At 43.7% G+C, this 26,530-nt stretch overlaps 1 protein-coding gene across 2 annotated transcripts; it reads left to right on the top strand.

The window, feature by feature from the left end:
* Window positions 1–262: 262 nt before the first annotated feature.
* Window positions 263–25,772, top strand: impact (impact RWD domain protein). 2 transcript variants are annotated; one of them, XM_033019509.1, is made up of 11 exons: window positions 263–460; window positions 8,080–8,202; window positions 10,221–10,273; window positions 11,672–11,734; window positions 13,093–13,178; window positions 16,609–16,728; window positions 17,145–17,239; window positions 22,648–22,721; window positions 23,848–23,938; window positions 24,758–24,892; window positions 25,596–25,772. In XM_033019509.1, exons 1-11 carry the CDS (start codon window positions 425–427, stop codon window positions 25,653–25,655), a joined length of 936 nt encoding a protein of 311 aa, XP_032875400.1. In that variant the 5' UTR covers window positions 263–424; the 3' UTR covers window positions 25,656–25,772. The 2 variants fall into 2 exon arrangements, with proteins under 2 accessions (XP_032875400.1, XP_032875401.1); XM_033019510.1 differs by lacking the exon at window positions 10,221–10,273 and having other exon boundaries at window positions 390–460.
* The last annotated feature ends 758 nt before the right edge of the window (window positions 25,773–26,530 follow it).

Raw genomic sequence — 26,530 nt, 5'->3', positions numbered from 1 at the left:
AGACAGACAGACAGAGAGAGAGACAGAGAGAGAGACAGAGACAGAGAGACAGACAGAGAAAGACAGAGACAGAAAGAGAGTAAGGGAGACAGAGAGAGACACAGATAGAGAGAGAAAGAGTGAGACAGAGACAGAGAGAGAAAGGGAGACAGGGAGAGACACGGATAGAGAGACAGACAGACAGAGAGAGAGACAGAGAGAGAGAGAGATAGACAGAGAGAGATACACACACACATACAGAGAGAGATAGAAAGCGACAGAGAGAAAAAGAGAGAAGAAACGTGGAGAGGGGGAGAGACATTGAAGGGGAGGGGGAGATCAGTTGAGGGTAAGCGAAGGAAGGAAGGAGAAAGAGAGGGATAAATAAAAAGGGAGGGAGAGGGATAGAGGGGGAGGTGAGATGGATCCATAATTGACTGGAGAAATGGCTGAGCCTGAGGAGGAAAACATTCAAAAACAGGTGAGCACTTTGGTGGGGTTTAGAACGCAGGACAGGGTGGTGGGTGTATGGAACGAGCTGCCAGAGAAAGTATTGAGGCAGGTACAATAACATTTAAAAGACACTTGGACAAGTACGTGAATAGGAAAGATGAGGACGGAAATGGGCCAAATGCAGGCAGGCAGGTGTGTGGCGCCACAGTAGAGTTGTTGCCTGACAGCGCCAGAGACTAGATTTCGATCCTGACTACGGATGCTATCTGTACAGAGTTTTGTACGTTTGACTTGTGACCACGTGGGTTTTCTCTGGGTGCTTCCGTTTCCTCCTACGTCCCAAAGACGTGCAGGGTTGTAGGTTAATTGCCTTCTGTAAATTGTCCCTAGTGTGATCACTGGCGGTGCAGATTCGGTGGGTCGACAAGCCCGTTTCTGTGCTGTCCCTCTAAACTAAGCTAAAGATGCGACTAGTGTAGATGGGAATTTTAGTCGGCACTGGCAAGTTCGGCCGAAGGGCCAGTTCTCATGCTGTATTACTTTGATTCTACGTGGCTGCATCGGGACGACAGATGGCACAATGGGCTAAGTGTTCGGCTGGCAACCGGAAGATAGCCGGTTCGAATCCCGCTTGGAGTGCATACTGTCGTTGTGTCCTTGGGCAAGACACTTCACCCACCTTTGCCTGTGTGTGAATGTGTGTGAGTGATTGGTGGTGGTCGGAGGGGCCGTAGGCGCAGATTGGCAGCCACGCTTCCGTCAGTCTGCCCCAGGGCAGCTGTGGCTACAGAAGTAGCTTACCACCACCGAGTGTGACTGAGGAGTGAATGAATAATGCGATGTAAAGCGCCATGAGTATTAGAAAGGCGCTAAATAAATCCCATCCATTATTATTATTATTACGTAAACTAGAGTACACATACCAGGTGCCACTACATGGTCAGATGTACATTAGACTGCCTGGATCTTGTCGGTCCGCCAATGTAAATGGAAGTCAGCAAGCAAGCATTGCTGACTGGCACATTCCAGGGTTTTAGGTCATAAGTTATAGAAACATAGAAAATAGGTGCAGGAGTAGGCCATTTGGCCCTTCGAGCCTGCACCGCCATTCAATATGATCATGGCTGATCATTATGAGAGCAGAATTAGACCATTCGGTCTGTCAAATCTACTCCGCCATTCAATCATGGCTGATCTATCGTCTATTGTCTATCTTTCCCTCCCAACCCCATTCTCCCCATAATCTCTACACTGTTACTAATCAAAAATGTATCAATCTCCGCCTTAAAAATATCCATTGACTTGACCTGCACAGCCGTCTGTAATGAATTCCGTCTGTGTAATGGGCAATGAATTCCACAGATTTGCCATCCTCTGGCTCAAGAAATTTATCTTCATCTCCTTTGTAAAGGCACGTCCTTTTATTCTGAAGCTGTGCAGATGCTGGTCTATACCAAAGATGGACACAAAATGTTGGAGTAACTCAGCAGGTCAGGTAGCATCTCTGGACAAAATGTTTGGGTCATGTTTGGTGATGTTTGGGTCAGGACCCTTCTTCACACTCTTATAGAACTAGTAAATATGTACATTGAATGAACTGCTGGAGAAAGTGATAGATGTGGGTTCTATTTTGACATTGAAAGGGGCGGCACGGTGGCGCAGTGGTAGACCTGCCTTACAGCGCCAGGAACATGGGTTCGATCCTGACTGCGGGTGCTGTCTGTATGGAGTTTGTACGTTTTCCCTGTGACCACGTGGGTTTTCTCCCACAATACAAAGACATACAAAGGTAATAATCTCTGGATTACTACCAGTGCCACGTGCTAATGAGAGGAGAAATGACAGGATATTTTGGATGAATACATGGCTTGAGAGATGGTGCAAGGGGGAGGGATTCATATTCCTGGGGCATTGGAGAGGTGGGACCAGTACAAACCCGACGGTCTTCACCTGGGCTGGACTGGAACCGATGTCCTGGGGAAAATATTTGCTGGTGCTGTTGGGAAGAGGTTAAACTAATATGGCAGGGGAATGGGAACCAATGCAGGGAGACAGAGCGCTGTAAAATGAGGGCAGAAGCAAAAGGTATAAGGGAGAAAAGTAAAAGTGGAAGGGCTAAGAATGTTGAAACAAACCTGAAAGCTTTGTGCCTCAATGCAAGGAGCATTTGTAATAAGGTGGAATGTGCATGCAGTTAGTTGTTAATGGGGTATGATCTAGTTGGGATTACAGAGACATGGCTCCACGGTGTTGAAGGCTGGGAACTCAACATGCAGGGGTATTCAATATTCAGGAATGATAGACAGAAAGGAAGAGGATGTGGGGTGGCATTGCTGGTTAAAGAGGAGATTAATGCAATGGCAAGGAGAGACATTTGCTTGGATGCTGTAGAATCTGTATGGGTAGAACTGCGAAATAGCCAAGGGCAGAAAACGCTTGTTGGAGGTGTACAGACGACCAAACAGCAGTAGTGAGGTTGGGGGTGGCATCAAACAGGAAATTAGGGATGCATGTAGTAAAGGTACAGCAATTATCATGGATGACTTTAATCTACATATAGATTGGGCCAACCAAATTGGTAACAACACTGAGGAGGAGGATTTCCTGGAATGTATATGGGATGGTTTTCTTTTTTTTAATTTAAAAAAAATATATATTTTTATTAGAAGTAGACATATTATAAAGTATAGTTACATATTATAGTAAAAAGACTTTTCATATACATCAGTCATACATTTTTAAAATTTTCAATTATCGATTACTTCTGCTTCTAGTGTTTTTATTTTTTATAGAAAGAGAGAGAAAGAGAGGATAGAAAGTTACAAATTAAAAAAACAGGAGGTGGAATGGGTTACCTGTAATACGTCAATGGAGATAGGTTCGTAGATTATAAAGTATAGCTTTTCATCTGATCCTGAGTTCAAGTTTCAGTTGGGTCCTCGTGCTGTGCCAATCTATCCCTTCAGATAGTTAATGAATGGAGCCGAGATTTTATCGAAAATATCTTGTTTGTCCATTAAGACAAGTCTAATTCTTTCTAAGTATAGGGTCTCCGACATTTCCGTAATCCACATATTAATTGTGGGGGTTGTAGGGCCTTTCCAAAATTTTAATATTAATTTTTTCCCCGATTATTATACTGTAGTCGAGGAAATTTCTTTGGTTTGTTGTGAGTGTTAAACTTTGTTCTGATATTCCAAGTATTATTAATTTTGTGTTTGGGTCCAGTTTTGTATTAATAACTTCTGAAGTTATTTCAAAATTATCAGTCCAGAAATGTTTAAGTTTTATACAGTTTGCAAACGTATGTGTTAAATTAGCCTCTAGATGTAGACATTTATCACAAATAGGAGAGATTTGTGGGAAGATTCTATTTAGTTTTATTTTAGAGTAACGGGATGGTTTTCTAAGCCAATATGTAGAGGAACCAACTAGAGGGCAGTCCATCCTAGACTGGGTATTGTGCAATGAGGAAGGATTAGTTAGCAATCTTGTTGTGCAAAGCCTCTTGGGCAACAGTATGGTAGAATTCTACATTAAGATGGAGAGAGACATGGTTAATTCAGAGACAAGGATCCTGAACTTAAAGAAAGATAACTTTGATGGTATGAGATGGGAATTGGCTAGGATAGACTGGCAGGCTAGGATAGACTTAAAAAACGGTTGACGGTGGAGATGCAATGGCAAATATTTAAAGATCGCATGGATGAATTACAACAATTGTTCATCTCTGTCTGGCGTAAAAATAAATCAGGGAAGGCGGCACAACCGTGGCTAACGAGGGAAATTAGGGATAGTGTTAATTCCAAGGAAGAGGCATATAAATTGGCCAGAGGAAGCAGTAAACCGGAGGACTGAGAGAAATTTAGAATTCAACAGAGGAGGCCAAAGGGGTTAATTAAGATGGGGGAAATAGAGCATGAAAGAAAGCTTGTGTGGATTATAAAAACTGAATAAAAGCTTCTGTAGATAGGTGAAGACGAAAGATTTGTGAAGACAAATGTAGGTCCTTTACAGTCAGAAAAAGTTGCATTTATAATGGGAAACAAGGAAATGACTGACTAGTTAAACAAATACTTTGGTCTGTCTTCACTAAGGAAGACACAAACAACCTCCCAGAAATACCAGGGGACCGAGGAACTAGCGGGAGAGAGGAACGGAAGGGAATCCACATTAGTTAGTTAAACTATTGGGACTGAAGGCAGCTAAATCCCCGGGGCCTGATGGTCTGCATCCCAGAGTACTCAAGGAGGTGGTCCTAGAAATCATGGATGCATTGGTGATCTTTTTCCACTGTTCTACAGACTCTAGATCAGTTCCTGTGGACTGGAGGGTAGCTTATGTAACCCCACTTTTTAAGAAAGGAGGGAGAGAGAAAACAGGGAATTATAGACCAGTTAGCCTGACATCGGTAGTGGGGAAGAAGCTTGAGTCGATTATCAAAGAATAATAGCAGCGCATTTGGAAAGCAGTGACAGGATCGGTCAAAGTCAGCATGGATTTATGAAGGAAAATCGTGTTTGACTAATCTTCTGGAATTTAACAATTGAGGATGTAACAATTAGAATGGATGAGGGAGAGCCAGTGGATGTGCTGTATCTGGACTTTCAAAAAGCCTTTGACAAGGTCCCACACAAGAGATTAGTGTGCAAAAGTAGAGCACATGATATTGGGTGTAGGGTATTGACATGGATAGAGAACTGGTTGGCAGACAGGAATTAACGGGTCCTTTTCAGAAAGGCAGGCAGTGACTAGTGGGGTTCCGTAAGGCTCAGTGCTGGAGCCCCAGTTATTTACAATATATGTATTAACGATTTAGATGAAGGATTTAAATGTTACATCTCCTAGTTTGCGGACGACACCAACCTGGGTGGCAGTTTGAGCTGCGAGGAGGATGTTATGAGGCTGCAGGGTGACTTGGAAAGGTTGGGTGAGTGGGCAGATGCATGGCAGATGCAGTATAATGTGGATACATGTGAGGTTATCCACTTTGGTGGCAAGAACAAGAAGACAGATTATTATCTGAATGGTGTCAGATTAGGAAACGAGGAGGTGGAACGAGACCTGGGTGTCCTTGAACATCAGTCACTGAAAGTAAGCCTGCAGGTACAGCAGGCAGTGAAGAAAGCAAATGGCATGTTGGCCTTCTTAGCCAGAGGATTTTGAGTATAGGAGCAAGGTGGTCCTACTGCAGTCGTACAGGGCCCTGGTGAGACAACACCTGGAGTATTGTGTGCAGTTTTGGTCTCCTAATTCGAGGAAGGACATTCTTGCTATTGAGGGAATGCACCTTAGTTCACCAGGATGGCGGGACTGACATATGATAAAAGAATGGATCAAATGGAGTTAGATAGAGCTCTTAAAGATAGCTAAGTCAGGGTATATGGCGAGAAGGCAGGAACGGGGTACTGATTGTGGATGATCAGCCATGATCATATTGCATCTGGCTTAAAGGGCCGAATGGCCTATTCTTGCACCTATTGTCTATTGTCTATTCACTGGGCTTATTGACTGGAATTTTGAAGGATGAAAGGGAATCTCATAGAAACATATACAATTGGACAGGCTAGATGCAGGAAAAATGTTCCTGATATTGGGGAAGGCCATTTAGGACTGAGATGAGGAAAAACATTTTCACCCAGAGAATTGTTAATCTGTGGAATTCTCTGCCACAGAAGGCAGTAGAGGCCAATTCACTGGATGTTTTCAAGAGAGAATTAGATATAGCTCTTAGGGCTAACGGAATCAAGGGATATGGGGAGAAAGCAGGAACGGGGTGCTGATTTAGCTTGATCTGCCATGATCATATTGAATGGTGGTGAGTAAATATTATACAATAAAATTGCTCAAATGATAAGTTCTTAAGGAACTTATGTTAAGTTGCAAGAGAAGGGCTTGGAGTTGGGGCTTTCAGAAAAACATGTCTCCACAAAGAAATAACGAACAAAGAACACACACAGGAGAACAGATGGTTTATCATAACATGGAAATGTTGATCTGAATAGGCATATCTTTATTTATTGCTTTGAAGCAATAATCCTGCTGTCAGAAGTTGTATTTGGTTTAGGTTGGCATTTATAATAGAGGTTGTTAATGGGATCTTTCTCCATGACATGGGCACCATCCTTCTTCTTTTGTGACACATCTTCCGAGCTCGGCTGTGTCATGAAGGGGATTTATGGTAGACTTTATTGGATTGTAGGCACCAAAGGTAGATACTAGTCTGTGAGATGGTTTGTGCTGTTTAAATGTATTTATGTTGGGATAAGAGATAAGGCATAGGTGATGGTTGTGTGACCTTTGCAAAATCGTTTCTTTTGTTTATAGAAGACTGAGAAAGTAACTGTTTTGATCTAAGCCAAACAATTGGGGTCTGCAAATAGTAATCTTCAAATTGCTGTGTGGAATGCTATTGGTAAGAAGTTGTAAAGAGGCCTTACATTCCTTTCCTCCAGAGATAGAAGGGGGAGGTTGTAATACAGAATGAAATTAGACCCGAGCTTGGGAAGAAGCAATCAAGTGTGACAGTTAATGGCCTTTATGTGCTGGAGTTGGGATTTGTGTCCTTAGAAATAACTTAAGTCTTTACCACTTTGTAAGAATGGGGCAAAACATATTTAAACTTTGTAATCCATAAGTAACTGTATTTTAACTATGTAGTTGTAAGGAAATTAATTGTGAAGTGTATTGTGTTTTAATTACGATTGTAAGTATTAGACTTTGTTTAAATCTGAAGTTTTAGAAGTAACTTTCTTTTCCAAAAGTGAAAATATGTTTTGTGTGTATGTGTTGTGTGATTGCTGTATATGTATATTCTGAGGTGTTCTCTGAGAATTCGTTTTATATCTGAGGTTTTACTTTATTGAAATAAAATGATTTTGAGCAAAGAGGTTGAAGAAACCACAGAGGGGAAGAACGTTGTAAAGGGGCCGGAAAAGGGAAAATCATATGACTATGCATATTGTCAATCAATGGAAAGGATTTAGTTGATTGGTTAATGCAAATAAGTTAAATGTATGGTAAACTATAATGATTGGTTAATAGTTTGCTACTCCTTTTGTACCATCCTTGTCTATTACCTATATAATGTGTTACATTTATGCCAAAGTCAGTAGTTCTTTTGACCTGCTCCAGAGTTTCTAACTCTGTGTTGGAAGGAAGGTTTAAAGAATTATCCAGCGCTGTCAGAATAAAGAATTGATTTTAACAGCAATGGTTTGAATCAAGTTTTCTTGAATAAGACTGACAAAAAGAACTCAGTTTAACAGCTGGCTCAAAGGGCCGAATGGCCTACTCCTGCACCTATTTTCTATGTATCCATGTACAGGTTTGTAGATTAATTGGCTTCGGTAAAATTGTAAATTGTCCCTAGTGTGTGTTGGATCGTGTAAGTGTTCAAGGATCGTTGGTCAGCGTGGATTCGGGCCCGTTCCCACGCTGTATCTCTAAATTAAATTAAACTTTTTAGAAGACAGTTAGATAAATAAAGGGGTAGGAAGGGTTGGACCGATATATACCAGGCACAGGCAAATGGACTGGCTCAGTTAAACAACTCGGTTGGCATGGCCACATTGGGCCGAAGGGCCTGTTTCCATACTGTGTAGCTTTGTGACTCTACTAATGCTCCAATTTATTTTTACTTTTCAGATAGATGAGATAGAAGCTGTGTCATCCATCTATGAAGAAAACTGGACTGTTGTCGATGAGGCAGCGAGGATATTTTGCATCGGAATCGTTGACCAAGAACCAAAATGGACCATTAGTCTCCAGGTATCCGCTGCGCACTGTGTACGGGTTTGGTCGTCACACAGCAGTGAGGATGTGGCAGCAGTAGAGCCTGCTGAAGAGACTCACCTGGGATGTTGCCTGGACCAGAGGACTGTAGTTATAATTTAGTTTTAGTTTAGAGTCATACGGCACAGAAGCAGACCTTTCAGCCCAACTTGCCCACGCCGACTAAGATGCCCCATCCTCACTGGTCCCACCTGCCCGCATTTAGTCCATATCCCTCTAAACCTTTCCTTTCCATGTACTTGTCCAAATTTATTTTAAATGTTGATGTAGTTTCTGCCTCAAATGCTTTCTGGCATTTTGTTGCATATACCCACCTTCCTCTGTGCCCCTCAGGTTCCTATTAAATCTTCACCCATCCCGCTATATTCTGCACTCTGTATCCTACCCTTTTGTTCTATCTATTGCACTTGAGTTTGGCTTGACTTGATTGCCGAGATAGATATTTCCACTGTTGGGTGAGTGGAGGACCAGGGGGTGCAGTCTCATAAAAAAAGGACGTACCTTTAGAAAGGAGAACAGTAGAAATAAGGAAGTCAGCGGGTGGTGAATCTGGAATTCATTGCCACAAATGTCGGTAGAGACCAAGTCATTGGGTATTTCTAAAGCAGAGATTGACAGATTCTTGATTAGTATGAGTGTCCGGGTTTATGGGGAGAAGGCAGGAGAATGTAGTTGAGAGGGAAATATAGATCAGCCATGATTGAATGGCAGACTAGATGGGCCGATTGGCCTAATTCTGCTCCTATGATTTATGAACATATTATTTATGTATGGTATATCTGATATGTGAATGCAAAACAAAGCTTTTCACTGTACCTCTGAACACGTGACCTGAATAAAAATGAACTTAGACCACCGCATTCTTTCAGACGAAGATGCTCCCACAGTGCTGTGGGGAAGGGTTCCAGGATTTAGGATAACATAGGATCCAGGATCCACGTTGAAGCAAAGGGCGAGAAAGCACACTGACGCTTCTCAGTTTTGTTTTAGTTGAGTTTAAAGATACAGCGCCTAAATAGGCCCTTTGGCCCACCGAGTCTGCATGACCAACAATCCACGCACACTAACTCTATACTACACACACACAAGGGACAACTTACACTTGTACCAATCCAATTAACCTACAAACCTGTACGTCTTTGTAGTGTGGGAGGAAACAGAAGATTTCGGAGAAAACCCACGCAGTCACAGGGAGAACGTAAAACTGTACAGACAGCATCTGTAGTTGGGATCGAACCTGGGTCTCCGGCTCTGCAGTGCTGTAAGGAAGCATCTCTACCAGTTCGCCACCGTGCCACCCTCTTCTTTAGAAGGCTTAGGACGTTCGGTATGTCCCCAACAAGTCTCGCACAGAGGCGCCGTGGAAAACATTTTATTGGGAAATATTACAGCATGGTTTGGTAATAGCTCCATCTAAGACCACAAGAAATTGCAGAAAGTTGTGGATATAGCCCAGACCATCATGCAAATCAACCTCCTTTTTCCTTGACTCTCATCTACACTGCACGCTACCTTGGCAAGGCTACCGGCATAGTCAAGGACAAGTATCACACTGGCCACTCCCTCCACCCCTTCCATCAGACAAGAGGTGCAGGTGTGAAAACACCTCCAGATTCAGGAGCAGTTTCTTCCCAGCTGTTATCAGGCAACTGAACGATCCTCTTACCAATTAGAGAACGGTCCAATCTACCTCATTGGAGTCCATCGAACTATCTTTAATTGGACTTTATCAGACTTTATCTGGCACTAAATATTATTCCCTTTATGACTGTGGACGGCTTGATTGTAATCATGTATAGTCTTTTCACTGACTGGATAGCAAGCAAAAGAAAGCTTTGAACTGTACCTCGGTACACGTGACAATAATAAACTAAACGACCCAGTGATGGTGAAGGAACGGTGATATATTTCTAATTCAGGATGGTGTGCGACTTGGAGTGGAACCTGCAATGAAATTCATGTTGTGATAACGGTTTAATCTGTTTGTGTAACAGGTAACGCTCCCTCCAGAATATCCCACTGCGGCACCACCAGTCTATCAGTTGAAGTAAGCATTGTTTCTTCATGCGCATTGCTGTGATTCCACCTTAACCTAACTTGTTAAGCCCTTGTAATAGTGTCCACCCGATCAAACAAAGTTAATTGTTTTTTGCACTTTCCAATTCCTGCCCAGCCAAAGAAATGGCGGCTGGAGAAACAAGGTGCGGTGCAGCGGTAGAGTTGCTGCCTCACAGCGCCAGAAACCCCAGTTCGATCCTGACTGCAGGTGCTGTCTGTACGGAGTTTGTACGTCATCCCCTGATTGCCTGGATAGAGTGGATGTGGAGAGGATGTTTCCATTTGTGGGAGTCTGGAACCAGAGGTCACAGCCTCAGAATAACAGGACGCACCTTTGGAAAGGAGATGAGGAGCAATTTCTTTAGTCAGAAGATGGTGAATTTGGGGAATTCATTGCCACAGACGATTGTGGAGGCCAAGTCATTGGGTCTTTTTTAAGTGGAGAGTGACAGATTCTTGATTAGTGAGGGTGTCAAGGGTTACAGAGAGGACGCAGGAGAATGGGGTTTGGAGGGAAGGCAGGAGAGGGAAAGATAGATCAGCCATGATTGAATGGCGGAGTTGACTTGATGGACCGAATGACCTACTTCTGCTCTATGACTTATGGTCTTATGGAGAAACCGGCACAGTCACACACCACTACACATTAATGACATCGATGTGGAGTTGGTCAGTAGCACTAAGGTCCTGGGGGTGCAGATCACAAACAGTCTGACCTGGTCACAAAACATTGCATCACTAGTTAAGTGAGCACAGCAGCGGTTGCACTTTCTGCGCCGGATGAGAAGAGCTCACCTCCCCCATCCTGTCCTCACCACTTTCTCCAGGGGCACCATAGAGAGAATTTTGACCAGCTGCAACTCTGGTTTGGGGACTGCAAAGCCTCCGACTGGAAGTCCGTGCTGAGAGTGGTGAGGACGGCTGAAAAAATCATCGGGACTTCTATTTCTTCAATCCGGGACATTGCGAGCAAACGTTGCTTGTCCAACAGCATTATAAAAGACCCCACACATCTCCATCATGGACTGTTCACTCTGCTGCCAAAAGATATCGCAGTATAAGGAGCAGAACGGCCAGGTTTTGCAACAGCTTCTTCCCCCGAGCTATCAGACTCTTGAATTCCATATAATGTGCCGCCACTATTATCTATTTTATCTATTTTATCTTTTTATCCATTTTATCCTTTTGTTATTTTATGTTGCACGGTGAGCCAGATGCAACAAAATTTCATTCAGACTTGTATTTGCTGGTGTATTTTTGAATGACAATAAAGTCTTTGATGATGATGATGTAATGTTGGAATCTTGAGCGTTCCATTGCGTTGTCGTTGACCACAAAGCTTTGTCGCAGCACTTTATTTCACTTGCTTTATTTCTGTTGGTTTCAGTGCTCCTTGGCTGAGAGGACATGAGCGAGCAGCACTCTCTAACGACCTGGAAGAAATCTACCTGTAAGTCAATCTAAATTCAGACTAAATTCAAATGGTTATTCTCTTGCAATGTAGACACGGGGAACTGCAGCTGCTGGTTTACAAAGTGCTGGAATATCTGTGTCAGGTAGCATCTCTGGAAGATGCGTCAGGACCTTTCTACAGTCTAATTTGAATTGGGGAGGGGGGGAGGACAAAGCCTGGCAAGTGGCTGAGGAAGGGTCCCGGCCAGAAAAGTCACCTATTTCTCCAGAGATGCTGCCTGACCCGTTGAGTTATTCCAGCTTTTGGTATCTATCTCTGGCAAGTAATTGGTGGATATAGCTGGGGGGGGGGGTTATTGATAGTACAATGAAACAATCCCCCACCACCCCCCCCCCCCCCCTCCTCCCCACCTGGAAGAAGGATCCCGACCCGAAACATCACTAATCCATGTTCTGCCGGCAGACTCATTGAATTACTTCAGCACTTTGTTTTTTTTTGCACTATACGTTTTGAATGGAATATGTGCCATTTCCATTCTAAGTACTGTAGTGAAGTGTGTAGGAAGGAACTGCAGATGCTGGTTTACACCGAAGATAGACACAAAAAGCTGGAGTAACTCAACGGGTCAGGCAGCATCCCTGGAGAAAAGGAATACGGGACATTTCCGGCTGAGACCCTTCTTCAGACGGCCTTCTTCAGTAACGTTGTTCAGTTACTAGATTAGCAGGCTGAATTCTAGGTCATTGATCCCAAGAACAAAAACTGCTGGAGGAACTCAATGGGCCAGGCAGCATCTGCGTGCAATTCTGGTCGCCTCATTACAGCAAGGATGTTGGGGCAGAAGAGGTATACCAGAATACTGCCTGGATTAGAGCAGGAAGAGGTTGGACAGATTGGATTGTTTTCTCCGGAATTCTGGAGATTGAGGGGAGACCTGATCAAAGTATATGCAGTTATGAGAGGCATAGTAGACAGTCAGAACAGAGGGCATAGCTTTAATGTGAGAGGGTCAAAACTTTATGGAGATGTGCGCTGGCTAATTTTTCTTGAATAATTCTTCTCGCAGAGGGTGGTGAGTGCCTGGAATGCACTGTCAGGAGTGCCAGTGGAGGCAGATACAATAGTGGTGTTCAACAGACTTAGGCATTTGGATATGCAGGAAATGGGGAGGATATGGGTTATGTGCAAGCAGATAAAAGTCTTGGTATCATGTTCGGCACAGACTTTGTGGGCCGAAGGGCCTGTTCTTTGTGCTGTGCTATGTTATATGATAGGGACTGTGTATTGAAAGACCTGAGGGTGCCCATCTCTAATGAAACTCCGTACTGGGATGAAGCAGGGGTTTGACAACGAGAACTTGTGGCCCTGTTTTTTATCTGGTTAATCTGTTTCAGGCAAAATTCAGGAGAGTGCCTCCTGTTCCTGTGGATACAAAAGATTCAGGAGTTTCTGCAGCTGAAAGCTCGGTCAAATGGTGCAGGTATTGCGGTTATTGATTTTTAAAAAAAGATTAGACTTTAGAGGTACAGAGCGGAAACAGGCCCTTCAGCCCCCAAGTTCACGCCGACCAGCAATCACCTCGTACATTAGCACTAGCCTACACACTAGGGACAATTTACAATTTTACCGAAGCCAATTAACCTACAAACGTGCACGACTTTGGTGTGTGGGAGGAAACTGGAGTACCTGGAGAAAACCCTTGCAGTCACAGGGAGAACGTACAAACTCCACACAGTCAGCACCCGTAGTCAGGATCAAACCCAGCTCTCTGGCGTGAGTTACTCCAGCATTTTGTGACCTATCCATGTTCTCCAGAGATGCTGCCTGACCCGCTGATTACTCCAACACTTTGTTTTGTTTACTAAACCAGCATGGATAGGATGGGTTTAGAGGGTTTGTGTCAAGTGCGGGCAGGTGGGGCTAGTGTGGATGGAACATGTTGGTCGGCGTGGGCTATCCTGATTATGGGTGCTCTCTGTATCTACTTTGTACATTCTCCCTGTGACCACGTGGGTTTACTCCAGGTGCTCTGGTTTCCTCCCACATCCCAAAGATATGCAGTTTTGTAGGTTAATTGGCTTTGGTAAAATCGTCGCTAGTGTGTAGGATAGAACTAGTGTACGGGTGATCGCTGGTCGGTGCAGACTCGGTGGGCTGAAGGGCCATTTTCTCTGCTGCATCTCTAAACTAAACTTAAAAAAGTAATTCCAAACTTCCTCCCCTTAAGTAGGTATGTTGCAAAACGTACCTGAAGCGTCGCTGAAAATCTGTCTCAGCCCATGTGCGCGATTCTGGCGCCGTTTAGAGGGGGGCGGGTTTAAAACACGATTTTCCCTAGGCTGTTCAAATCGAGGTTTTTCAGCCTAGTTAATTATTAACGAAAAATCGCTGGAAGATCCCCTCGCTTGAGCTATTATTAGTTTTAAGGGCTTTATTAAATTGTTATAGTAGGTTAAAAATTAACCTCTAAACCCCCGACGGCCGGCAACCGGCCGGATCTCATACAGGGGAAAACGGAAGGTAGGCTGTTTATTTTTATGTTAAAAAGGGCTTCTTAAGATCCCTTTATACAAAGTTTAATGTTGGGAGTAGCTAATTTTGGGCCCATTATATCCCGCAGTATTTTTCTGGGCATTTGAGGGCACAAATCTACCGCAATGTGAATGTTCTAAACCAGCGCGTTCACAGGATCCCACTAGAAAGCTGATTTAAATGGACTTTAATTTACAGCAATTAAACACTAAATTCCTTCCATTTGGCCTATAAATTAATGTAAATGAGATTTAAAAATCATGTTTTACTGTGAATTATTTGTGAATATTATTTGGACACTTAGGCTATTTAAAAATGTTAATCATTTATTAAGAAATGGATAGATGTTTAGATCTAGTAATTGATGTTTGAAATTAGCTACAATTAGGTAACTAACTAATTATATGCTTTAATTTCAGGTCATCCAAGTAAGATTATTTTATAAGTCTGGTTATAAGAAGGGTTTCGGCCCGAAACGTCGCCTATTTCCTTCGCTCCATAGATGCTGCTGCGCCCGCTGAGTTTCCCCAGCAATTTTGTGTACCTAAGATTATTTTATATTTGTTTCAGAATGCTTCAATCTATGATAACTGAAAATTTCATTCAGTTCTCTTAATTTTTAAGAAAGTTATGGGCTTTTGACTGTCCACGATCACAGTTTTTTTGTTATGTCCATAGAAAATCAATGTGCTAATTTCCGAGTATGAAAATGGCCATAACTTTTTAAATACTTGAGATATGAAAGTGAATTAGGTGTCAAATTAAACTTATTTTTATGCTTTATCTGATGGGATAAATTGCAGACTTGATTTTTAAAATCTCAAAATGTTGTAACATTGCTACCTTAAGTGGAAGTGGTCACACATGAATTATGTGTTATCTTTCATTGTCCAGAGGGGTGCACAGTACACATCTTGCTTCTAACAGCTGGGAGTTCAGATTCAGCTAATTAAATCTAAACTGAGAAGATGGTTTCGGCAGCAGGGGACATGAAAGCACCGAATTGTTGTGAGAAAGTCTTAGACTCTCCCATTGAGTAGAAGAAGGTATTGGAATGTGAAAACTATAACGTCCGGTTCAGGAACAGCTTCTTCCCAACAACCATCAGGCTATTGAACACTACATACTCCAACTAAACTCTGAACTAATCAATGCCTAGATTGCACTAGAGATTTTGGACTTTGTTGTGTTTTTTGCACTGTATTGGTTTTTTAATTTAGTCATAGAGCCATACAGCGTGGAAACAGGCTCATGCCGACCAACTAGTTCCTCCTGCTTTAATTTGACCCATAACCCTCTAATCCAGTGGTTCTTAACCTGGGGTTCATTTGGGGCTTTGCCAGGGGTCATGAAGGGGACACAAATAACATATCAATTTGTTGAGCCCATGTTTAGGAACCTAACAAAGGTACATACCACATACAATATTTTGTTCACGTATGTGCGTACTGGTACCAAAAAGGTTAAGAACCACTGCTCCAATCCTATCCATATACCTGTTGAAATGTTTCTTAAATGTTGCGATGGTACCTCCTCTGGCAGCTTGTTCCATACCCCCACCACCCTTTGTGTGGAAAAAAAAGTTACCCATCAGGTTCCGAAAGAATCTTCTCATCTTAAACTTAAGTTTTCTGGTTCTCAATTCTCCTACTGTGGGCAAAAGATCTATTCTTCTCATAATTTTGTACATGATTTTAATGATGTAATGGGAAAGTCTTCCCGAAATGTTCATGTCATGGGAGCAAAACTAGGCCATTTGGCCCATCGGGTATTCAATCATGGCTGATCTATTTTCTCTCTCAACCCCATTCTCCTGCCTTTTCCACTGAACCGTTGACACCCTTAGTAATTCAGAACAATCTCTGCTTTAAAACAGATTCACCACCCTGTGGCTAAAGAAATTCCTCCTAATCTCCATTCTAAAGGTACATCCTTTTATTCTAAGGCTATGCCCTCTGGTCCTAGACTCTCCCATTAGTGGAACCATTCTCTTCATGTCCACTCTATCTAGGTCTTTCATTATTCCGTGGGTTTCAATGAGAATTCTTAAACTGTGGCCCCTGGTTCTGGACTCCCACAACATCGAGAACATGTTTTCTGCCTCTAGCGTGTCCAATCTTATATGTTTCAATAAGATCCCCTCTCATTCTTCTAAATTCCAGTATATACCAGGCCAGTTGCTCCATTCTTTCAACATATAACAGTCCCGCCATCCCGGGAATTAACCTTGTGAACCTACGCTGCACTCCCTCAATAGCTAGAACTCCATTTCCCTTTACAGATGCTGCCTGACCCGCAGGGTATTCCCAGAACCTTATTTTCTATTAAGTGTCCTGTTTTATTATGTGCTGCTTTAGATGTGATCTGTATTGCAACAGCTCAACATGGAGACAAGGGGACGGACGAGGCCAAAGCGGAACATCGGGCAAGTTCAATTTCCATTCATTCGCCTTCTCGACATGTTTCACTGAGCGGAGCCCATTGCCAAAGCACAGATGGTGAGTGTCGGAGACATTTCTGCTTTCATTAAAGTCCTTACTGGGTGGCACAGCGGTAGAATTTCATATCTCTAGTTTCCCTCTCCCCTGCCTCTCAGTCTGAAGGAGGGTCTCGACCTGAAATGTCACCTATTCCTTTTCTGCAGAGATGCTGCCTGACCCGCTGAGTTTTATGTCTACCACTTTGTATATCTCTCATTTTATGTCTACTATAATTCCTTTGATTTGTTCCGCCCTTTCTTCGCCACAAGTTTTTTTTTCTCCACCCTCCCCCCACCCACACCGTTATCTCAGTCTGAAGAAGGGTCTCGACCCAAAATGTCACTTATTCCTTTTCTCTAGAGATGCTGCCTGACCGCTGAGTTACTCCAGCATTTTGTGTCTATCTATGATTCATCGATTGTGTCAACTTTCAGATGAAGACCTTCCCACAATGGTCCACGGGGACCCTCTGACAGATCGGAGGAGCACGTTCCAGGCCCACCTCGCCCCTGTGGTGACATTGAAACAGGTTGGTCCCGGCGGGAGGCGAGGTTCAGTCCTGTTGTATTTTGATGTGTGCTCCATCCTTCTAATGAACTGTTGCCAGTCCTTTCTCTCTAATTCCCCACATCCCACCGGCTGGTGCTTCGATGGCAGCCTCGCCTACAGTCTGTCTGTCCTTTTCATCTTTTTTTGTTATTTTTAGTGTGTTTTAAAAGTTTGTGTTAATGTTCTCTGGTTTGTTTTATGTGGGTGGGGGGAGGGGAGGGGGAAACCTCCTGGTGTTCTCCCCTAAATCCCCATTTACTGATGCACTTGGGGAATTCAGAGGTTGTTTCCAGGATTTGCACTGGCCTCCCATCTTAAAGATCTATTTATTTTGGTCAGTATTTCTCTCTTGCAAAAATAACTCCCTGCCCTTAAAATATCAAAGTTGTCATTTTAATGATAATTCTAAAATATAATATATTTGATTTAATCCATAATATATTTCAGTTTGAGCATCTGGTCTGGGTTTTTGAGCATCTGGTCTGGGCCTTTGAGCATCTGAGCACTTTGACAAACTCATCACTGAGCGATGCAGCGGGCAGAGCTGCTGCCTCACAGCGCCAGAGACCCGGGTTCGATCCTAAACCCCAGTGCTGTCTGTGTGGAGTTTGCATGTTCTCCATGTGACCACGTAAGTTTCCTCCTGCACACCAAAGATGTGCGGGTTTGTAGGTTAACTGGCCCTCTGTATATTGCCTCTAGTGTGCAGGGAGTGGGTGAGAAAGTGGGATAACATAGAACTTGTGTCCTATCGTCAGCAGGACAGCATGGACGTGATGGGCCAAAGGGCCTGTTTCCACGCTGAATCTCTAATCTAAACCAAACTAATCAAAACTATCTTGACAGCCGTCTCAAATGCTTTTCTGATGAGTTTAATAATGAGTGGCTGGAAAATATTTATTATGAGGCAGATCGTTGTTTGTTAGCACATCTCCTCGGAGAATTTAATTGAAATTTTATGAGCTCTTTAAGAAGTTTTTGATTTGAAAAGAGGTTTAATTTCTTATCGCTTAGTGTAGCCTCCACTGTATTAACCTGGCATTTGCATTTCTTGTTGTAGCATTAATTCATAATGATGGTAAGAGATCAAATTAGGCCTTTGAAATCAAAGCAGCACCAACTTGATTAAAGCTGATTTGGAGCCTCATGAATACTTTTATGTCCATTTAGAATTAGAACCGCTGTATAATGGATGAGCTTACCAGAAACTGAGCCAAAAAGCATGGAAAAACAAAAAGCCAGTTAAAAGGCCTAAATGAAAATATGCTCTATCGTTAAATAATAATATCATTGGTGGTGATTTCTTCACATTCAATGCAAATTTACAAAGTCCTGTTTGGCGAATTCACTGTTTTGTACATTAGCATGGGTTTTGATTGATTGAAAGATTAGGTCTAGTTTTTAGTTTTAAAAATACAGCATGGCCAGGTCATTCGGCCCGCTGTTGCCGACCAGCGACCACCCCATACACTAGATCTACACTAGGGACAATTTATAGAAGCCAATTAACCTACAAACCCGCACATCTTTGGAGTGTGGTTGGAAACCGCAGCATCCGAAGAAAACCCACACGGTCACAAGAAGAATATATAAACTCCGTACAGACAGCACCCGTAGTCAAGATCGAACTCGGGTCTCTAGCGCTGTAAGGTAGCAACTCTACTGCTGCGCCACGTTGCAGCACAGAAACAGGCTCATTGAGTCGACGCCAACCAACGATCGCCTGTACACTAGTTCTATCCGACACGTTAGGGACAATTTTACAGAGGCCAATTAACTTACAAACCCGCACATCTTTGGGATGTGGGAAGAAACCGGAACTATTCTCCACTGTCTGCACATGATCCATTTCTCTCCATTTCCTGCATATCCGTGTGCCTATCTAAAACTGTCTTAAACATCACTATTGTATCTGCCTCCACCACTATTCTTGGCAGTGCGTTCAAGGGACCCACCACCCTCTGTATAAATAAAAACTTGTCCCACACATCTCCACAACTTCCCCTCTCACCTTCAGACAGTAGCTTATGGAAGGACCGTTCCGAAGCCTGATAACAGAAGGGAAGAAGCTATTCCTGAGTCTGGCAGTGCACGTTTAGAACCTTCTGTACCTTCTGCCGGATGGGAGCGGGGAAAGAAGGAATGACGGGTGGGACAAGTCTTTGATTATATTGGCTTTTCCAAGGCAGCGTGAGGTGTAGTTGGAGTCAATGGTGGGGCGTCTGGTCTGTGTGATGGACTGGGCTACATCCACAACTCTCTGCAATTTCTTGCGGTCTAGGGCAGAGCTGTTCCCAAACCAAGCTGTGAGAGGGAAATGCTTGTTTTTATTGATAGTTAATGGGTAGGTGGGTGCTGGCGTATGCTTCCTTTTTTCCCTTGATAGTCTGGTCACTGCCTGACAAATGTTGGCAACAACAACATAGAGACGCAGAGACTCTTGGAACAGAACCCAAAGTGCTGGAGGAATTCAGAAGGTCGCAAAGTCTAAGAAGGGAATAGGCAGGTGATGTTTTGGGTCGGAAACCTTCTTGATATAGGCAAGAGTTCAGCACAGGTCCCTGATACAGGTACTAATTTCAAGAGTGCAGAGAAGATTTATGAGGATGTTGCCAGGTCTCAAGGGACTGGGCTATAGGGAGAGGTTGTGCAGGCTAAGATGTGATTCCTTGGAGCACAGGAGGTTGTGGGGTGATCTTATGGGGGTGTATAAAATCATACGGGTAATAGATAGGGTGAATGCCCAGTCTTTTACCCAGTGTAGGGGAATCAAAAATCAGATGACATAGGTTGAAGGTGAGAGGGGAAGGACTTATAGGAACCTGAGGAGCAACTTTTTTACAGAGGATATATGGAATGAATTGTCAGAGGAGGTAGTTGATCAGTTTGTTTAGCGACATTTAAAAGTCATGATGCATAGAAAGGAAAGTTTAGAGGGATATGGACCAAACGTGGGCAGGTGGGGCATTCGGTTCATGGGGCATGTTGGCTGTCAAAGTCCGGTTGGGCCGAAGGGCCTGTTTCCGTTCTTTCTTACTCTATGACTCGAAGTCTAAATCTGTTCAAGACCCAAACCGTTTCACTGCTTGTGTTAATTGACGATGATTCCATTTTAGCAGCTAAGTAAATCCTGCTAACCAGACATTTTAAGCATCATATTTGATCATTATGCTTTCCTTGGTAATTAACTCCAATTGTTTCTTTGAGAAACTTGCTGCGGAAATAAATGTGTCCTTGGGAATAATTCTGTCTGTGGATTCAGATGGTAGTGGTAAAATGCGGAAGCTTTATGGTATGCGTTGAGCTACACTTACTGTTATCAGACTGTAATTGCTCTGTAGTATCTGCTCTTCCTAGTTTAATTTGACGTATTAGAACATAACTTGCCAAAAAACGCTCATGATAATCACTTTGGAGATTGACTTCATATGGTCTTCCAATACTATTTAAGTTCTGGCTCGTTAAAATAGTTAATGCTGATGATAAGTGTACAATCATGGTCAATAATCTTGCAGATCAAGCACAAAGAACTGCGAGTCTTCAAGAAGATGAGTTAGAATAACAGTATAGAAGAGGAACAGGCCATTCGGCCCACAATGTCTGTGCTGAACATGATACCCAGACAATCTTTTATCTGCCTGTGCAAAATTCATATCCCTCCATTCCCTTCATATCCATGTGTTCTCGAGCAAGTTCTCGGAGCAGAATTAGGCCATTCGGCCCATCACGTCTACTCCGCTATTCAATCATGGTCGATCTATCTTTCCCTCACAACTGCATTCTTCTGCCTTCGCCCCAAAACCCCTGACACTCTTGCTAATCAAGAATCTATTCAAAAGTCTCTTAAACACCATTGTGGTATTTGCCTCCACCACCACCCCTGCCAGCGCGTTCCACGTGCCCACCACCCTCTGTGTACAAAATCTTGCCCTTGCACATCTCCTTTAAACTTTGCCACTCTCACCTTAAAGCTATGCCCTCGAGTATTTGACTTGTCCTTCCTGGGGAAAAAAAGTCATGAATGTCTTTGGAAGAACCTTGTGGTCTCATAATTGCTGCAAGGCTTACAACTCCATAACTCCCTAAAAGTGACAACACAAATAGATAGAGTGCTATAGATGGCACATGGTGTGCCTGTCTTTATAGGTCGGGGCATTGAGTATAAGAATCAGGAAGGCATTACGCAGCTTTGTAAGACATTGGTTAGACTTTTTCCCAGAGTAGGGGAGACTAAACTAGATGGCATAGGTTAAGGTGAGAGGGGAAAGATTTAATAGGAACCTGTGGGGCAACTTTTTTCCACACAGAGGGTGGTGGGTGGAGGAAATAAGCTGCCAGAGGAAATAGTTGAGGTAGGTAACTATATTTAAAGTACATTTACGGAGGTACATGGATAAGAAAGGTAGAGGGATAAGGGTAAAATGCAGGTAGATGGGACGTGCTGAGATGGGGCATCTTGGTCGGCATGGACAAGTTGGGCTGAAGGGCCTGTGTCCGTGCTGTATAACTCTATGAACCCCTCAATGTTTATTATAGAAAACACCTAAGACAGGTCAGTTGGTTTGGAAATATCTCTACTAATATTTTTTCATTTCCTCTTCTTTCATTCGTTTCACTCCTGCCATCGGGAAGAAGGCACAGGAGCTTGAAAACTGTAACGTCCAGGTTCAGGAATAGCTACTTCCCTACAGCCAACTGGCTATTAAACACTACAACCTCCCAATAACCTCCGAACTACATAGGCTTGGGGGCATTGGTTTGGCCTTTTGCGTGCGTGTGTGTGTGTGTGTTATTGTTCACATATCCTGTTGTGCTGCTGCACGTATGAATTTTGTTGTTCTATCTGGGACATATGACAAAAACACACTCTTCTTGACTCTCTTCTACAAGGGATAATAGACAATAGGTGCAGGAGTAGGCCATTCGGCCCTTCGAGCCAGCACCGCCATTCAATGTGATCATGGCTGATCATCCCCAATCTTTACCCCGTTCCTGCCTTCTGCTCATATCCCCTATTTTTAAGAGCTTATCTAGCTCTCTTGAAAGCATCCAGAGAACCTGCCTCCACTGCCCTCTGAGGCAGTGCATTCCACAGACTCATAACTCTCTGTGAGAAAAAGTGTTTCCTCGTCTCCGTTCTAAATGGCTTACTCCTTATTCTTAAACTGTGGCCTCTGGTTCTGGACTCCCCCAACATCGGGAACATGTTTCCTGCCTCTAGCGTGTAAAAACCCGTAACAATCTTATATGTTTCAATGAGATACCCTCTCATCCTTCTAAACTCCAGAGTGTACAAGCCCAGCCGCTCCATTCTCTCAGCATATGACAGTTAGTGATGTGTTACCGGCATCAAAGGCTGAGGACATTTTTCGTTCTGTTTCTGTTCAGGTGAAAATGCATCTTCAGAAGCTGTATCAGAACAAGAAGATTGCTGGCGCCACACACAACATCTACGCTTACCGGTAAGAGACGGCAAACCGTGTCAGAACGGCCTCTTAAGTATTGATCTAATCAGGGTGGAAACAAAGATCCAAGTTCATATTAGTTTAGGAAGGAACTACAGATGGTGATTTACGCAGAAGATAGACAAATGCTGGAGTAACTCAGGGGATCAGGCAGCATCTCTGGAGAGAAGGAATACGTGACGTTTCAGGTCGAGACCCTTCTTCAGACAGCATTTTGTGTCTATCTTCATTTTAGTTTAGTTTAGAGATACAGCATGGAAACACACCGTTTGACCCACCGAGTCCATGCCCACCAGCGATCACCACCTACACCAACACTGTCCTAAACGCACCAGGGAAAATTTACAATTTTACCGAAGCCAATAAACCAACAAACCTGTACGTCTTTAGTATGGGAGGAATCTGAAGCATCCGAAGAAAACTCACGTGATCACAGGAAGAACGTTAAACTCCGTACAGACAGCACCCGTAATCAGGATCGAACCTAGATCACTGGCGTTGTAAGGCAGCAGCTTTACCACTGCCCCACCGTGCCACCTGGTTGTGGTGTGTAAGTATATGGCTCTGGTTTGGCAATGGGTGATTAAAAGGCTGACTACAGCAAGGTATAGACTACAGAACATGACAACACAGGATCAGGCCCTTTGGCCCACAATGTCTGTGCCAGTCTGGATGCAAGACCAAAGTGGTATAGAGTCATAATCATACAGCACAGAAACAGGTCCTTTGGCCCAATTTACCCATCTTATCCTTACTTATCCAACGTAGGATCTACTGAATCCCATGACAGAAAGTAAGGAACAAACAACACTTAGCTGAGCCAGACACCTTGTGTCATGTTTATTCCAGAGCCCTTTTTACCTACATTCTCACCAATCATAACCCGTGTGCAGATAAGGCCAATGAGTGCGTCTGACCTTGGAGTTGACGTTGAGCTCTTGTGGCTGGACCTTCTCGTGAGGCTGCTGGCGACTCGCCAGCGGTGACAGGCTGCATGCAAAACCAACGTGGGCGTGAAGGCGCCACAAACTTATCCTTCTGCACATAATCCATATCACTCCATTCCATGCCTACCCACGTGCCTATCCCAAATGTCTCTTAAATGCCACCATTATTTCTTTAGGATATATTGTGAAGACAAGAGGACCTTCATTCAGGACTGTGAAGATGATGGTGAGACGGCAGCCGGAGGCCGGATGCTCCATCTTATGCAGGTAAGAGTACTTACAGCATGGAAACAGGCCCTTCAGCCCATCGAGTCCATGCCGATTATCGATCATCCATTCACACTAGTTTTATGCTAGCTTACTTTCACTCCCTACACAATTTACAGATGGCCAATTAACCTACAAACCCGCAGTGTGGGAGGAAACTGGAGCACCCAAAAAAACCCATACGGTCACAGGAAGAACATTCAAACTCCACACAGACAGCACCCGAAGTCAGGGTCGAACCCGGGTCTCTGGCGCTGTGAGGCAGTAGCTCTACCAGCTGTGTAACTGTGCCGTTATGGGAAGAACAAAGACTAAGGATAATTCCCCCTTCGTTTCAATGTAGCGTCACCTCTTCCACCACCCCAACTACAATCATCCCAAAGAAGGGTCCCGACCCGAAACGTAATCTGTCCTTCCCCTCCACAGATACTCCAGCACTTTGTGTCTTTTTTTTTGCACACCAGTATCTGCAATTCCTTGTTTTTGCAGATTGCCAAACATTGGCACTTCCTTGGCTTATTGTTTAGCCTTTAGAGAGATACAGTGCAGAAACAGGCCCTTCGGCCCACCTAGTCCATGCCGACCAGCAATCACCCCGTACACTAACACTATCCTACTCACTAGGACAATTTACAATTGGACTGAAAGCAATTAACCTTCAAACCTACACGTGGGAGGAAACCGGAACACCCGGTGAAAACCCACACAGTCGCAGGGAGAACGCAAACTCAGGATCGAACGGCTCGCTCCTCCTTGACTCTCCGGCCTTCGGTTCCTTCAACACTTTGTGTTCCCCTCATGAATGCCTTACTCCTGCAGATTTTGGACGTGCGTAACGTGATGGTAGTGGTGTCGAGGTGGTACGGGGGAATTCAGCTGGGGCCCGATCGGTTTAAGCACATCAACAACTGCGCCAGGAACCTGCTCATTGAAGAGGGTTACAACGAACCAGTGGTAAGGGTCATGGAGTCATACAGCACGGAAACAGGCCCTTTGGCCCAACTCACCCATGCCAACCAATATGCCTCATCTAAGCTAATCACATTTATCTGTGCTTGACCCATATTCACCCCTGTCGACCAAAGTGCCCCATGTAAACAGGTCATAGAGTCATACAGCGTGGAAACTTGCCCACATTGACCAACATGCCCCATCTATACTAGTCCCACCAGCCTCTAAACCTGTCCTATCCATGTAGCTGCCTAAATGTTTTTTAAAAGTTGCGATTGTACCTGCCTCAACTACCTCCTCCGGCAGCTCGTTCCATACACCCACCATCCTTTGTGTAAAATATGTTACTCCTCAGAATGCTGTTAAATCTTCCCTCCCTTGCCTTAAATCTATGGCCTCTAGTTCTCGATCTCCCCTACTCTGCGAAAAAGACTCTGCGTTTACCGAATGTATTCCACTCATGATTTTGTACACTTCTATAAGATCCTCCCTCACCCTCTTGCATTCCAAGGAATAAAGTCCTAACCTGCCCAATTTCCAAAGTCCCAACCTGCCCAAACCCTGGCAAATTTTCTCTGTATGCTTTCCAGCTTGACAACATATTTGCTATAACATGCTAACCAAAACTGAACATAATACTCTAATGTGGCCTAAGCAACGTCTTATATGAATTATATAACTTCTATATTGTGTGTTTAATATTTAGGGGGAAGTTTCAAAGATGCCCGTAAAGAGAAAAAACCCAAAGAACAAGAAAGGAAAATGAGCAGAGGCTGCAACATCAGTGTTTTACAGAGAATGGCTAAGAATGAGATCAACCAATGGACCTGGGCCAACTATCCTATTTCAAAATCAAAAGGAACTATGATTAAATAAGCTCACTCTTGCTACGCTGTCTATTTCTGGAGCAGCATCCTTTGTTTACATATCCTTATATTGCTACAGTCATCAGGTCAGCACGGTGGCGCAGCAGTAGAGTTGCTGCCTTACAGCGCTTGCAGCGCAGGAAACCCGCGTTCGAACCTGACTACGGGTGCTGTCTTACGGAGTTTGCACGTTCTCCCCGTGACCGTGTGGGTTTTCTCAGAGATCTTCGGTTTCCTCCCACACTCCAAAGATTAGGGTTGTATGTAGACTGTATGTAGGTTAATTGGCTTGATGTATGCGTACATTGTTCGTAGTAGTAGGATAGTGTTAATGTGCGGGGATCGCTGGTCGGTGCGGACTCTGTGGGCTGAAGGACCTGTTTCCACGCTGTATCTCTAAACTAAAATAAACGAAACTATAAAACTTAGCAGAAGTAGGCCATTCGGCCCATCCAGTCTGCGCTGCCATTCAATCATGGCTGACCAATCTTTTCCTCTCCACCTAATTCTCCTGCCTTCTCCCGTAAACCTTTGACAGATTCTTGACTAGTAAGGGTGTCAATCTCCTTCTTAAAAATACCCAATGGCTTAGCCTCCACAGCCGTCTGTGACAATGAGGCAATGAGCAATGGGGAACGAGAGATATAGACGGTGATATAGAGAGATATAATGTTTTCCAGGGGATGGAGTGGGGAATGGTACAGGATGGATTCCCTCTGTCCTGAAACATTTCAAATCAACATAAAATTCTTGTATACTGGCTCCCCCCGCTGGA

The sequence above is a fragment of the Amblyraja radiata genome, chromosome 4 (genome assembly GCF_010909765.2).
Source record: "Amblyraja radiata isolate CabotCenter1 chromosome 4, sAmbRad1.1.pri, whole genome shotgun sequence".
NCBI lineage: Eukaryota > Metazoa > Chordata > Chondrichthyes > Rajiformes > Rajidae > Amblyraja > Amblyraja radiata.
This window is presented reverse-complemented; position numbering and strand designations above follow the sequence as displayed.

What these genes read in the sequence shown, in the direction of transcription:
- impact (XM_033019509.1), top strand. Translation starts at nt 425, where the DNA reads ATGGCTGAGCCTGAGGAGGAAAACATTCAAAAACAG. An exon ending in AGGAAAACATTCAAAAACAG is followed by an intron (nt 461 to 8,079) that starts GTGAGCACTTTG and finishes TTTACTTTTCAG; the next exon opens with ATAGATGAGATAGAAGCTGT. An exon ending in CACAACATCTACGCTTACCG is followed by an intron (nt 22,722 to 23,847) that starts GTAAGAGACGGC and finishes TTATTTCTTTAG; the next exon opens with GATATATTGTGAAGACAAGA.